At 34.4% G+C, this 16,453-nt stretch overlaps 1 protein-coding gene across 3 annotated transcripts in view; it reads right to left on the minus strand.

Moving 5' to 3' along the window:
* Nucleotides 1-269: 269 nt before the first annotated feature.
* LOC112054918 (LIM/homeobox protein Lhx1) overlaps nucleotides 270-16,453 on the minus strand; it is an 80,184-nt gene continuing 64,000 nt past the window's right edge. For 2 of the 3 annotated variants that reach the window (XM_052883121.1, XM_052883119.1), the window contains exons 6-7: nucleotides 5,711-5,969; nucleotides 270-4,317 (exon numbers count right to left, since the gene is read on the minus strand). In XM_052883121.1, the coding sequence (XP_052739081.1) occupies nucleotides 4,163-4,317; nucleotides 5,711-5,969 (414 nt within the window). In that variant the 3' untranslated portion in view covers nucleotides 270-4,162. The remainder of the gene's footprint in view (nucleotides 4,318-5,710; nucleotides 5,970-16,453) is intronic. The other variant, XM_052883120.1, reaches the window with a different exon arrangement.

Below are 16,453 nucleotides of genomic sequence, written 5' to 3' on the forward strand. Positions count from 1 at the left end.
TTCTACATATAGTGCCTACCCTAGTTAAGAACTTTGTGCACGCCACTAATCATGACCAGACATTTTTTTAGTTTTCGAAGCGTTAGCGTTTCGACAAGTAACATGGTTACAGCCCCAGTTATATCTAGCAAAAAGAGCAAATTGACTGATTCAATGGTCTTTAACATGGCGAAACTATAAGGGTTGTGTGACTACGGAACCCTAAAAAGCTTTGGGTATCTTTAAATTTGATTGCAATTAAAGGTAGATAAATAAAATAAAACGTAGTATTAATTTATCGAATAGATTTTATTCTTACAGACAATTCCATTATATTTTTATTTCATTTACTAAGTACAGATAGACAACAAGTATGTACCGAATATTGACACTTACAGTTATAAGTACATACTTAATTAGTGATCCTGTTTACCCTTATGTACATTGGACATTGATTCACGATTTTAAATTATATCCCACTATATTGGCCTATGAAAGATTAAAAAGTAAAGTTGCCTGTAGGTAATTGATACGAAGCGATAAGGCCGCCTTTGTTTCTGTAACTTTTATACTTTGTTTCTGTCCTATGGTATGATTTTTTTATATATATTTTGGTGTACATATAAAAAAATCATATTATATAGATATATAAAATATTTTAACGATTTGTATAACTCGACAGAGAAATTCGAATTCGTCTCTATCTATAGTATCATGTTAGACATAGAGAGAGAGACAAATTCGAGACTCACACTCTAGAGTTATAAAAATATTGTATCAGAATAGCGCTACAAAAAATGAACGCCACCGAATTTTATAGTTACTCATGGAGGATTTAGAAATCTTAATATGCAAAGAGTTTAAAGATACAATTAATATGAACAATATTTAAAACAAAACAGTGGTTGTTAATAATACTGCGAAATACGTTTTTATACCACTCTAGAAAGTTAAACTCGATTGACATAGTGGCAGTCATACTTAAGTATATGCCATGTCTTGTTTCGAGTTTTTACACTATTGATGAATACGAAAACTTCCGAATAGTCTAAATAGTTTATTGATAGCGCAAAAAAGATGCATCAGAGCAATTTGTAAATTATGTCAACAAGACAGTTGTAAACCGTTCTTCAAAAAATTAAAAATATTAACGGTACCATCATTATATATTTATGAAGTAGTCATGTTTGTAGTTAATAACAAAAAAATATTTATACCTTATGAAAATAAACGCGACAATGATAAATTTAGATGCGAACAACATAAAACTACTCTGTACCATAATAGTTTATTCATTGCGGCAGTAAGAATTTATTATAAGTTACCAAAAGAAATTAGGAAAAAAAAGAATATAGATTGCTTTAAAAATAATTTATATAAATACCTAACTCAACAGGCATTCTACAGTGTAAATGAGTATTTAAGTTGATATTATTGTTATTTTCATACATATTTTAATTGTAAAGATGTAAATTTTAAATGGCGAAATTGTCTTTTGAATCATTAAATACTTAATAAATAATTTGCATGCCTAATTGGCAAGATACATTTACCATCTACATCTACCGACCACCTGTATAAATAATGCATGTATCTGCAAATAAATAAATTGATTGATTGATAGTTATTATACACAATTTGAAATGCAAGAGACCTGAAAAAGCTGAATTTTAAATGAAAAACTTAACTTCAAATTCTTGACCATTTCACATGTGCATTTTCCACCATTTTGTAAGAACGTTTGAATTCAGTTTATTTACAATAACTCTGTAATCTCTGTTGAGATACGAAACTTTCAGCTATCTCGGTTCGTTTGTATTTCAAAGCCGATTTTTTCGACGTAATGACTGTAGTTAGAATGGCTAGGATTTGGATGAAATTTGACTTAGGTAAAGACTACTTTTTAGTCTGATGTTCCTACGGGAATAAGTTTTACGTGTGTGAAACGGGGCAAAGCTAGTTATATATAAAAAATACGCGAAACACATAAGACTTGCCAAGTACTCTTAGTTATTGGTTTTTATTAATATTCGAACATGTATTTTCATGCCAAACGCGTTTTTGTTTGTTTATAAGTTGAAATCGTGAACCAAACAACAATGTGGTCATATTAAATATATATATATCTATTATTATACAATGTTCCCTTAATTACAGAAATGCTTTCGAAAAATAATTCGCGCATACAGATAATATATTACAGTTTTTTACAGTTTATTTGTAAAATTCTTTAAATAATTTAGATGAACGAGTGTGTACTACTCGGAATATATATATATATATATATATATTTTATATTCAATACATTACAATGTTAAGTAAAACTGATATATTTTTATACCGACTCGAGGTATATAAAAATAAACGCAGCGTAAATTTGTACATTAAATATAATATATACGATGTTACCCCTTCAGTTAAATTACATATTTAACAATGGAACAAAATAAAGTCAAAATATAAAAGATTCATCTAAATATATTATGTACAAAATAGTATCACATAAACTATAAGTAGGTACATATATATTGTGTGAAAATATAGTTGAAGTAGTGCATAATATATCTACCTATGGTATGTTATACACAAAACATGTAATTACGATATAGACAATTAGGTAATAAAAAATCGCTCAGCAATGTACTAATTACCTATAGTTATATTTACACAATATATTTATTTACATCGACAGTTTGTTTATGTGTGCATAATATAAATTTATTTCGCCCTAATCACAAGGGTAAGCTATTTATTAGAAATTAGTTAATAAATATACAAAACAAAAATGTGTTAACTACCAGTTAACTACTATATTTAAAATAGGAACCAAAATATCCGCTTACATTTTCAATTGCTAAATGTAAATAAATTAGTTTTTTGTTTAACTTAATAAAATATCGATATTTACTAATAATATAATCACATTTCTGTACAATATTCACAATCAATCACAATTTATTAAGTACTTAGTAAAATATTTTACAGGGTCAGTGGTGTAACTACACACCCTCGCAGAAACTAAAATGACGTCACCCCCTAAAATTAACTAATTCGCAATTCCTCAACATAAAAACCATCGAAAAATCATAAATAACTGACTAAAAACATATTAACTGAAATTCATTTTGGTGAATTTAACTAAATTTGATTTTTTTTTTGGAGCCTGGTCGTGACAGTTACACCACTGTAAAGGAAAGTAAAAGTCCAAAGAATAACTTTAATCTGGGCAGAGCGGCAATATTGTCAAGAAAAATAATATATATTTTGAAATTTAAAAAAGAAATTGAAGTTTTATAGATGTTAATCGCATTATTATATGACATTTTATATTTAATTGAACCAAGTTAATAATAATATAACTGATAAAAACTAAAGGCAATGCCCAGATAAAGTAAGTAAGGACTTTTCTTTTTTATTTACAATACTTTTAATATTCGCTACATTTTACAATATATTTAACAATAAATAAAAGATACTGATTCGAAAATTATAATAAAATGATGATGAACTTACTTTTTAGTGCCAGTTTTAATATCCATTTGTAGAATAATAAAAGTTTTTGGACAACGATAGATTTGTACATAAAACGGCAAATGTCATGTCATGAAATAGCCCATAAGTTCATTAAAATGTATAAAAATCTACTGAAAGTACCTAGAAGTACCTATTTTTAAATTGTACAAAATACTTTTACATTTTAAAATTTGAATACCAAAACAATGGTCATTCGAAACGGAGATGATTCTAAATAGCAAATAATAATCAATACAGCATTTTGAAATTTATAGTTCGAAGAGTCGATGGACGTTGGGGTCCCAAGGTGCTGGAATACCCCGCACTAGAAAGCGCAGTGTTGGTCGACCCTCCACCAGTTGGACTGACGACATCAAGCGAGTCGCAGGGATTCGCTGGATGCAGGCGGTTCAGGATCGTGATGTTTCGAAGTGCTTACAAATACCTATTTCCTGTGGATGTCCATCGGCTGATATTGATGATAATTTTGAAATGTATCTAAGTACTAAGTATATCTAATAGTTCATTTCTCTAAAAAACAAAAAACTAAAACAATATTTTTTTCGTAATAGTCACTTTTTTCACGTGATGTTTAAAATTTAACCACTTAGTCCACTTAAAAGCCAGTCGAGCCGCATCATTCGTGGTAGTCACGCGGCTCCGGCTTCAGCTACCACACCAGACCCTCGGGGTGGAGAGGAGGGGGGGCGTCGCCGAACGCGAACTCGGGGGAAGAAGGCCGCGGCAGCACCAGGTGCTCGTGATGAGGGAACTGGTCCTGGAACTCGCCGCCTTGCAGCGTCTCCATACCACCTGGGAAACGACCTGCTTCAGTTAAAAGCCTGTTTAGCTATAGGCACTAATATTACAAAGAGGTAAAGTTTGTGTGGTAGGTAGTAGTCTCTAGATCCGATGTTGAAAATTCGTTACCACTAGAAAACCACGTTAATCGTGAGTGTCATAGTCTATCCAAGTTTAGCTGGTGGGAGGCTTCGGCCGTGGCTAGTTACCACCCTACCGACAAAGACGTACCGCCAAGCGATTTAGCGTACCGGTACGATGTCATGTAGAAACCGAAAGGGGTGTGGATGTTCATCCTCCTCCTAACAAGTTAGCCCGCTTCCATCTTAGATTGCTTCGTCACTTACCATCAAGTGAGATTGCAGTCAAGGGCTAATTTGTAAATAATAAAGAAAAAAAAATCCTCTTATTCTCATGGGAACGGGAACTACGTGGGTGAAACCGAGGGGCGTTGGCTAGTTTACACGATACGTTTCGGGTTCAAACCCTAGGTATGGCATTCAATTATTGGGTTTTTCTTTTAAATAACTTCAAAATAAAAGTCTGGAGTAGGAATGTCTTTGGTCTGTGCTATAATATCATACGCCAAAACATTTAACCTTCCCCAAATAACAGATACTCCAAACAACATTCGCCAAAGGTTTAGACTTTAGTTTGTATAGGAATATTTGGGTTATCGACATTCGGCTGGCCATTGCTCCGTACAAAAAAGTGGAATATAAAAAGCAATCCCACGCAAAACATGAGCCAAATAAGTAAAATAGAAATACTAGGATTAATTTATTCAAGTTTCAAGCTGTTACAAGCTGTGTCGCACAATGAAGAATGTTTTAACAAATTTTCTCAGGTGCGACTCGATGAGTCACGGTGGATAAAAATAGATGAAAATAAAACATTTTTAAGTAAAGCAAACGACGTAGACACTTTTAAATCAGAGCAAAAAGAGCAACGTTCCAGCGAAAAAATTCGCTCCACCAAAACTTTTAAGTTAAAAACCGCGGACCGGTTAAACTTTTTACCGGTCAGCGTTTTATAAGAAGATTTATTTAGAATTTACTAAGCGCATGTTTCTCCAGACATATTTAGTATTATCTACTTCAAAATCAGACAATCCATATCAAGAATTAGAGTAACCCCTCTCATTCTGAGAGGAGACTCGAGCTCAGCAGTGAGCCGAATATAGGTTGATGATATCAAGAAGTTAAGGCTATTTTAGTACTTGCACTTAAAGGCACAAATGGATCACCTAATTTCTCTTTTATTTAAATCATTTTTGTCATCAGGCAAGATGGGTTACGGAGCTCAGATACTTCTTTTTACCCAGAAATAACAAATTATGTAACCTACCAAGGTTACATAATTTGTTATTTCTGGGTAAAAAAATATTCAGATCAATAGTCCTGAAGAGTCTACTAACCTGGCTGGTTGAACGGCATAGCGGGCGGCGGATGGAAGAACGGCGCGTCATGGTGAAACGGCGGGCCATAGCCAAATTCGAACTTTCCATCTGCTGTCGCGAAGTATGGGAACCCCGGCGGCCCCTCCTCCAGGCCCCCCGGGGACAGGTTCATGGGGAAGCCGCGCATCTTGCGCGACGAGCCGAAGAAAGGCCCCCTGCCCATCGACGTCAGCTGTTTTAGACGCCGTTCCTTTGACCGCTTGTTTTGAAACCAGACCTGTGAACAAAGCGAATGGTCAGTATCAAATTGTAATATTAGTTGCCTCAGTTTATACATTTTGAATTAGCATACGATTTTATTTATAGTAATAGCTGTTGGCACAATCAGATTGCCATGATATTAATGGGCAATCACAGAGAAACAACTTCATAATCCATATCAACAACACGACCACAAAGCGTTGTCCTATGCTCATCATCTTGGAAGCGTATAAAGATCATGTTATTAAAAACAATATAAATAAATACAACGAATAATAAAAATATATTAAACTCTAAGGTATGTATACTCTTTTCTTCTTTAACCGCAGCCATAACGTCTGCGGTCACAAAGTTATGTTGTATGTTCAATCGAGTTTGTTTATCAGTTATAATGTAATACTGCGAACGGAGTCACCATATACAATGTGACTTGACTTGACTTATTTTAGCCAGAATACAGGATATCTTGACGACTTTTTTATGATATTAGTGAATTAAAATTATTATAAAAGATATTCAAATCATGCCCACGTGGAAAGGTGGCAGAAATACGGTTATTCCACGTTAGACAGTTAGGCTGATCGTATGCGCAAAAAATGAATCAGCCCTTCTGTCAGTAATGGAGGCAATTAGCCGCAGTAATTTAGAAATTAATAGAAATAATATGAGCAAGCAGTTAAGTTCTTCCAGAGACGAACATCAGGACACCAGGGAAATAAGAATGAAAAGGACAAAACCTTTTCTAAGGCCGTCTTCTGTAAGACTCTAATCACAGCTTGGACGTATGGACTGGTGCTGAAGAGGTTTATAAGCTTAATAATCAACCTTGATGCCTTTATAATAGGGATGTAAAGATACTGGCTCATCAAGAGTATACCTACCTACAGAGTGAATCAGCGTAGAAGCAGTTTTGGTCATAAATTGACACATTCAAAAGTACAGTAGAAATGGAATTATGCACAACTAACATGTCGCTGGTTCAAGGAGACAGAAGTATGAAAACGAGACGACGAGATTATACTTTTCGTGTAGATACGAGTAATTTAGTGTAACAAAATCATAAAATCACGTCAGATGGTTGTTTCCAATTCACGCTGAGTTAACTGTTTAGACAGGGGTGTCACTTGTTATAAGATGAATCTTTTGACCACCGCTCTGCTCAGTGGGTAGCGACTATTTGCATCCGAGACGACGGGTTCCATTCCCACCGCGGGAATAATGCTTTGGCATGTAATTTAGTAACTTATGTATTTTAGTTCACATATCAACGAAAAATACTTCCAACTAATGAAATGGTCAGAAGTGCCCAATATACTAGGACTAGGTAACTTCAGAGTTGAATAATGAATAGTTTAAAAAACTAAAAAAAACTCGCTTGATATCCATACCATGTAGGGGTGCATTTCAAATAGCCTGTCCGCCATCATGGACGTCCGCCATATTAGATTTACGTCACGTGACTATTTTTTCGAATTCCTGACAGCAAACCCTTTCATTTGATATCCATATCATGGGGGTGGATTTAAAACAGCCAGTCCGCCATCTCGGGGAAGCCACCATATCATCAGTACACAGAGCGTGTGCAAAATTTCATCCTAATCGAAGACCGGAAAGTAGGTCAAATTAACATTCAAAGATTTTCTTACATACATAGTCACAAGTGAAGCTAATATGCGTGTTAAAAACAATGGTTACAGTAAAGCTGAAATGCATAATATAAAATTTTATAACATGCAAAGTTTCATAAAAAAAAAATTATCAACCCTATACGTTGTCCCGTGGCTCGCCGCGACTAATCTTTAAGTCGGCCTTAACGGCGATACCGCCACGTGTGAGAGTACCATTACATTAGCCATGGTGTAGCGCCGCTGACATAGTTTCACAATGAACCTGACAATGGCATTGACGGCCGCGTGGCGCAGTGGGTAGTGACCCTGCTTTCTGCATCCACGGCCGTGGGTTCGATTCCCACAACTGGAAAATATTTGTGTGATGAGCATGGGTGTTTTCCAGTGTCTGTGTTTATACATTATATAAGTATTTATATGTAGTATATAATTGTATATTAATATTATAATGTCAACTATCTTAGCACCCATAACACAAGCTACTCTGTATGCTTACTTTGGGGCTAGATAGTGATGGGTATTGTTTAAGTATATTTATTTATTATTTATTTATGGCATTGAGATGTTTTTATGGCAAGAACCAACTGAGACTAGAATTATTATATATAATAATAATATAATTGTTTAGTTACATTGGTTAGTTACAAACTTAAAAATTATGTTAGTAGGTAGGTACACAAATTACATTTAAGAAAAAAAAATAAAAACTATCTCACCGCACCAAAACAGAAATAAATTTCTGCAGGATCGGCGAGTCAGTCTTGCTTGCTAACATGTTCAAGAAGATTATAGATATCTTATATTTTTTAAACTTTGAATAAAGTTGGACAATCAATGACTGCGTCCCCAGTCCCAGGGTGGGAGGAAAAGTTTCTTCTTTTTTTTTATGCAATATAGACCAGCGCTTGACTACAATTAAGCCTGATGGTAAGCATTAATGCGGTCTAAGTTGGAGCGCGCTTACTTAGAAGATGCCTATTCACTCTTGCTTTAAAGGTGTTCAAATTAAGTATAAGTTTCAGGAAACGCAAACGCAACGGCATTCCATTCAATTTACCTTTGACGCATAGCTTCCGTTCCCGTGAGAAAATATAGCCTATGTTCCTCTCTGTTAGTGTAAATTTCCATTAGTGAAAGAATTTTGAAAATCGGTCCAGTAGTTTCAAAGCCTATTAAATGCAAAGAAACAATCAAATCTTTCTTCATTGTTATATTAGTATCTATGTTCAGCGGCGAAGAGTTCATACAAAGCCGATTCCTGCCGGGTTACCTTTACAAATCCTTCATATTATTATAGTACTGAATCTAGATATATATGAAACCGGAGTTAGTATCATGCTATATGAAATTTTCTTTGGGTTGGCTAACCTTTATCTAAATTCCATCCTTCGCCACTGGTACCTATAGATACTTATCTCTAAACTTAGGTAGGTAGATAGGTACTAATATTATAAAGAGGAAATATTTAGCAGGCTGACATGATATAATAAAAACGATTAAGTAAAACAAAGTAGAAAAACATCTTACCTACAATGAAGCATAAAAAAATAAAAAACAATTTATTTTATTTGAAGATATTTGTTTTTTTAATCAGCACGTAATGGTCTTCAATTTCAATTACAAAGTACTTAGATCACTTTTTTGTAAGATCTTCCTAATAGAATTATTTTTGGAACTCAAGGATTATAGAACGACATCTTGCCATTGCAATTAAAAAAAAACCTAAAAAAATGTCCGTAGATCAATTAAATAAACAGGTGTGAAATAACAGAATAAACTGAGCGGTAAATAAACGACTTCTGTTTATTATTACACACACATTAAACAACAATTTGTTTTGGTAAAGTGATTTTGGCAGGTAGATACGCGGAAATGTTTCTAATTTTAATCTAGTAGATACCTATCCAATTGATATATTCATTGTTTGTCTTTGCTACTCCTATTTATGATGCATAATCAGACAAATCAGATAATGCAAAAATTAAAAAAAAATACGTGAATAAGGGCTGGAGGTCTAGATAAAGAAGTTAGTTAGAAATAGGTTTTTATTACCTATTATGTTTTTTATCACTTAGTTGCCTTATGATCATCCTCTGATCATCATCCTTCTAATATTATAAACGCGAAAGTTTGTATGAATGTTTGTTACTTTTAACGCCGTAACTACTGAACCGATATGGATGAAATTTAAAATAATAATAGATAATACGCTGACGTGTCGTTGCCTTTATTTACGGATATAAAATGTCGTTTGATAATTTATTGAAAATGGCAGTTAAATTATGTAGGTACCACCTTTTGCGCTGTTAAGTTTAATAGATGATTTTACTACTACAAATTGTACTCCCATTTTAGGTAAGCATTTTATGTTTATTGGTAGGTCTTAGTAGCTCCTGTTGAATTTACTTATGATTTACTTTTATTGGCCCATCATCGTAACACCGGTGCATACAACTATGTTGTGTGCTATAAATTATTGTTTATACGCCACTTTACCTACTCCCTTTCAACGTATCTACTATAAGCAGGTATAGTTGAATGCAATATTTATGACGTTTCAGAACATCCTGCGTTAAGCTGTGCAGTAGCATTTTAGGTATCACCGGTTACGTAGAGGAGCACGACGTAATTTATTTATGCGCGTACTGACTCCGAAAGAGTGTATCCGACTATACCTACCTACTTGAAATCTGTTTTGCAATAGACCTATACGTAGGCATATAATGCTAGCCACTCACCATCCAATAAAACCATGTGCCTGCAGCGCTAACGGCAGGACGTTCGATAAAAATGATCGGTCGCAATCTGCATGATGTCACGCACATCGCGATGTCAGAGCGACATCGGCATTTCCGTTTGAATACAGGGATGAAGTATAGCCTATGTTACTTGCTGATAATGTAGGTTTTCATTGGTAAAAGATCATTTTAATCGGTTTAGTGATTTAGGCGTGAAAGACAAATAAACAAAGTCACAGTCGCATTTACAATATGTATCTATTAATTATTATCTATTTGGGATTTTTTTTAATTCATTATTAAAATTTATTAGGTACTCTATATTTCAACCCTGTCTGAGAATCATTGACAATATTTTTAACTAACGTTTTGAGTATTTGCTGTGACTGGCACCACTGTCTAAAATAAGTAAGTAAATGCACCTACCAATAATAGCACGTTTTAAATCGAAGTAGAAGAATAAAACATCGTGAAAGAACCCAACCAGTAGCTATCATAAACATTTTTCTATGCTCCATAACAATAAAATAATAAACCTGTGTATACCTATTCCCAGGGTGACGAAGCCTCAAAGCTATCCCGGACAGTCCCGCACGGCGGGGCGCCGCTCGTACAAGCCGCGCGGCGTTAAACACTATATTTCATACGTCCACCGCTGAGAGAGCTCATTCTTTTACCGCAACTCTGACGCCTTGTAAACCTCATAAAATCAGTATTAAAGCACTATAGCTCGTATGGAGCGAACGCGGATGCTTCCCACTGATTTTACTCCGATGTTAAAACCAAAATCGAGATTGCAATCTGCCAGAAGTATGCTTCGTACTGTGTGGGACGTGGTATAGTTACGGTAAACGATATTATATTTTAGTACAAGTAATATTAAATAATTACTTTCGCTTATGTCTCTCATTTCTATTCATCGTTCGTATTTTGCTTTTGAATTTTTAGTTAGCTACTCCACTAACAGTGTCTTACTTCTCGTGATATTTTTTAAGAAATAGGTAAATGTTTTACTTGTGGTCTTCTATTTATATTTCTATTCGTCGTCCCTATTTTGCTTTTTGCATTTTTGCATTTTTAGCCTAACGCTTCACTTAATAATGTCTTACTTCTTGTGATATTTCCTAAGAAATAGGTAATTTTTTACACTTTTGCTATTGTAATGAATGTTAATTTCTAATAAAGCTGTTAATGTATATTTTTTTTACGAAGTTGGATAAAAAGGCGGGAAGTTAATGTATTTTAGGTGTAATACGTACAATTAACTATATATTGTTATAAAAATCTACCTATATATTTAGGAGCGTAATTGTTTTTTAAAATAATATGATCTTATTTATTGAACATAATATTTAGCTATTATGCATTACTATTTATATACATAATTATATTATGTGTGTGTGTCGTGTATTGTGCCAGTGCCTACTCAAATTTTCGTATACATCACTATGTGGATGTACCCCCTAGTGCTAATGAGTCGATTCAACAAAACAAGCTACAGCCATATAAAAATTAAAATTATTGACATCGTTCGGCGAGTTTTATTCAACATCGTGTATTGAGAGGTTAATATGACCAACGGTAACATTCAACTTCATACGTTTGTGTTTAAGTACAACATTGGTACTTACATTGGTGGTAGGTAAAGAAAATATTATTTGTGAAATATAAGCAGGATAATAAAGGTAAGGTAAGGTAAAAATACATAATATATTGTGTATTTGTAACTTTTTAACCGAATACCTTATTACTGGTGGTTAATCGCCACCAACCACTGCAGCACAGAAACCTCTCTTTTTAGAAAACTGTACCCAGTAGCGGGCAACGGTATTATTATAAAATCTTTGGTAGCGAGCTATTATAAATGATTGCTATTGAAGAAGATTTCAAAATCATTTTATTAAACAGTAAGTATTATAATAATCGATTAATTTTGTTATTCTTTATTAACCGACTTAAAAAAACGGAGGAGGTTTTAATTCGACTGTATGTTTATATATGTTGATTAATTTGAAGGCGGTGCTAAGCCGTCTTTGAATGAACACTGTCTGAAAAACCTAAATCTTTAAATGGCTTGAATTAATACATCATCAAATTAGCATCGCCTTCAAATGGATCAGCAGGTAATCAACAGCAAAGCAGCAGAAAAATATTATAATGTTATTTTTCGCTTTTTAGTTTAGTCAATACGTTTTACGTTTTTGAAAGCGGTTCTAATTTTTTTATTTTTTTTTTGTGTTTTAACTCTCACTGCTCATAATTAACTTGCACAAAGTGAAACCTAGTTCTAAACACAATTTTCTCGACGATTCCATCCTATACGAGTATAATCCACCCTAAATGCCCCGATCCGTATGTGTAATCTGGCAAGCAAGGTGACCGAGGTGAACTAGTAATTTGGTCTTAGAGTCGAGAGCGACCCAGCGGGCGGGCTTCCCCCGCTGTGGCCGACACAATACCAACTTAACTATAATACTTAAGCACCGAACAGTTCGGTGTTTTGTTTTCGTTTTTCTTTCCATAAACAATATGCACCATATGGGAACGGGTGGACGATTTGGGCACCCTAGCGGTTTTGCATTGCATCGAATTTCGTCGATAGGTCTCCAATCAACGATTTCTAATACAATAGGTAATGCACCTAGGTATTATTTGGTTCATTATCAGGTTGAGCAAAAAGTAACGCGATTTGTATAAACAGGATAAAATTTTTACTCCTGTGTTTCGATAAAGTATGTCATCCAATTTTGACGATGTGCGCGGTGTGAATTTATAATCAGGTTAATAATAACCTGGTAGCATAGGTGACTTTATCATGGCTTCGGGTTAAGTCAGGTCAGGTCAGTCAGGCTGTGAAATATACCCCTTAAAGTTTCTCAGCTTGGAGTAGGAAAGTTACTTATATATGTGCCGTGCCTTAGATGTCACATTAAGCCCGACCCAATCATTATCATTAACATCTGATATCTGATAAACATACATACTTATCCAATAATTATGGTGTTATTTAATAGAGGAGCGTGATGTCGAACCACCACATTCGCTCTCCTATAAGAAAAAAGGAGTGCCTGGCCTGGTAGTAGACCGATATAATTAGGCTGATGATAAAAGGTATTCTAATATTTCATTATCAACATATTATTGCTTTTTAAGATAAAGATAGTTCTACACTGAGCTAAAATTAAATCTGCACATTACAAACCGTCAGGGGATAGTTAAAATAACTCCAAAATAATTAGAATTTATGTCAAACAAACAAATATTAAGTGCCAATAAAATTCAAACGCACCAGAACAAAACAAAAACCGTGGAACGCGTATTTTAAAAAAGGAACGCGAAGATGGCGTCGCTGAGGCCGCGACCACACTGCGCGCGCGCACGGCCCATGTACAGCCAATTGGCGTAGCAAAAGGTAAAAGTAATTATTTCCGCGCGCCTTCATACATCTTATTTGTGCGTTCGTTTGATATACTACAACATCAACGTGAGTGATTTTGTATTGCAACTTTACTTTTGTGGATGCAAATAATAAAAATAGTACTTGGACATTTTTATTTTTTTGTCTTTCACTAATAGGTATTACACAGACTATGTGTGAAGGTATAAAACAGGAGGAGACACTATTAGGTATTGTAGAAAGTGTAAAGATGAAAAAAAGTAAATAACCTAAATGAAGGTAGAACGGTGAGGTAAATCTTACACTGGTGCTACAGTAGCGCCTCCTTAATCTACAATTGGCGTAGCAAAAGATAACAGTAATTATTTCCGCGCGCCTTCATACATCTTATTTGTGCGTTCGTTAGATATACTACAACATCAACGTGAGTGATTTTGCATTGCAACTTTACTTTTGTGGATGCAAATAATAAAAATAGTACTTGGACATTTTTATTTTTTTGTAGGTAAGTAGGTACCTAGATGGTTTCTGTACCTCATAGTAAAACTTTTTACTGTCTAGTTAAGTAAGAGAAGAGTTTTACTAGATTTGTAGAAATTGTAAAGAAAAAAATGTAAATAACCTGCCCCTGTAGCCAAGTGTCATGTCGATTTTCTTTCTACGGTCGCAAACGCTTCCATACATTTTTCTAGTTTTCGAAGCGTTTGCGATCGTAGAAAGAGAATCAACGTGCCACTTGGCTACAGGGGCTGAACATAGAAGGTAGAAGTCTAAGGTAAATCTTACACTCGTGCTACAGTATAGACGACTTTTAATTTACATATTTCATACCAACTCTACCCTCGATGTTTACGCACAACCTTCAAATAAGGTTCAAATACCAACTAAGGTGTTTACTTTTATTTATAAGTACCCATGGCACTGTAACATAGATACTACGTACCTACCTACGCAATTTCAATTATACATAAGTAAGAAATAAGCGCACCATTTGCCATAATAATAGAATAGTTATAGCAAATTTACTAATCTTAAGCTTTATCGTGCAGAATTTAAAGAATACCACCGTCTTGATGACACAATATTTAGTAAGACGTTTAGTCAATGACCATTGCCTCAGTTTACTGAAAAAAAATCCGCTTCTTACCAGAAAAATCAGTACTTTTTAAGTGGAGCAGTTTTTCCATTTGGTATAGTGCAAGCAGAGGAATTTATTCACTTTGGACCTCTGTCACGGTCAATAAAGGCGCGAAATCTTCGTATTCCATTATTACGAAATCGTGATCGAGGTCGTTCGATATTTTTACGACTGCACGATGACAGACAGTTAAAAATTTAAACGCCATATCCAAGCATAACTAATAAATTAGAGATAGGTAGGGTTGTTCATAGAATATTTTACGACTTCATTATTCTATTACTATAGCTATGCGAGTACGATTATTAGTACTGTACAGTCGGGCATAAATTCACTCCATTTAAGCTCTTTGTTTTATTTAATTCTTATATTTATTAGATAAATAAAAGTGACTTTAATTATAGATGCACGATCTAGTTTAGATGCTATCCAGCATTTTTAATTGTTATACATAGTTATTGTTGCAGAGCAAACTACAATCTTTTTAGTTTCATTATAATTAGCTGTAATGTGTAACACGCACGATAATTAAGGTACAAGTGTTTATTTAATTTGCCCTGTTATATTATTTTTAAATATTAAATTTTTAAATAAAATAGCGAGGCCTGTACCCAGTAGGCATGCGACCAAACGTACCATCTCGTGAAGAGAAATAGACAAATGTCAACCAATAGCAATGCAACCAGAAATATCGCTTTCGTTTGGGCAAATAAGATGGGACTACTTCACCGCTATTGGTCGACAATTTGTCTATTTCTATTCACGATATATGTCGTTGGTCGCATGCGTCGAGTAAAAATGAGCCTGACTATTATGATGACATTCTTCTCCGATAACCCTATTTAAATGTATCCATATTTATTTTATTAGCAGAAATGTCTGTCTGTTTTGTCCTTGAATGAATTACCTTTTCATGGCTAAACCACTAAACTTTTGCGGTATTGGTGAAAAACGGAATTTAACGTAAACGAAAACGCGGGCGTTCGCTAGTAGGAAGCTAAATGAGCACAGCGCCATCTAGTAAGTACAAGTGGCGACGGCGACACATAAATTACCCAGACAAAATGAATTACAACGCCGTAATCAAAGATGTTATCTCGTCAACAATGTACTTACGACATGTATTTACAACAAACAACAAAGCACATAATTAAAATTGTAAAACAAATAACAAGATATGAGAAAGTTAGTTTAAATAGAAAGTGAACGAGAATAACGCAACGGCAACGGTAGCTAATTATCTGAAATAAGACAAGTCACAGATTGGTGAGAGACGCGTGGTAAATTAAACGGGAGCCAATTTTAATTTGTTTTCTTTTATACCTTAACATCATGATGAGATGGATGTGTGCTGTGACAAGAATAGATAAAATATGAATGAGGAAACCGTGTCTCAAACGGTGAAAGAAAAACATCGTGAGGAAACCTGCATACCAGAGAATTTTCTTAATAATTTGCGTGTGTCTGTCAATCGCATTGAACCACCGTGGTCGACTATTGGCCTAACCCATTTCATCCTGAGAAGAGACTCGAGCTCAGCAGTGAGCCGAATATGAGAATAATGACAACATAAGAGGAAGTCTAAAAGTGGCGCCAGTG

The sequence above is a fragment of the Bicyclus anynana genome, chromosome 8 (genome assembly GCF_947172395.1).
Source record: "Bicyclus anynana chromosome 8, ilBicAnyn1.1, whole genome shotgun sequence".
Lineage (NCBI taxonomy): Eukaryota > Metazoa > Arthropoda > Insecta > Lepidoptera > Nymphalidae > Bicyclus > Bicyclus anynana.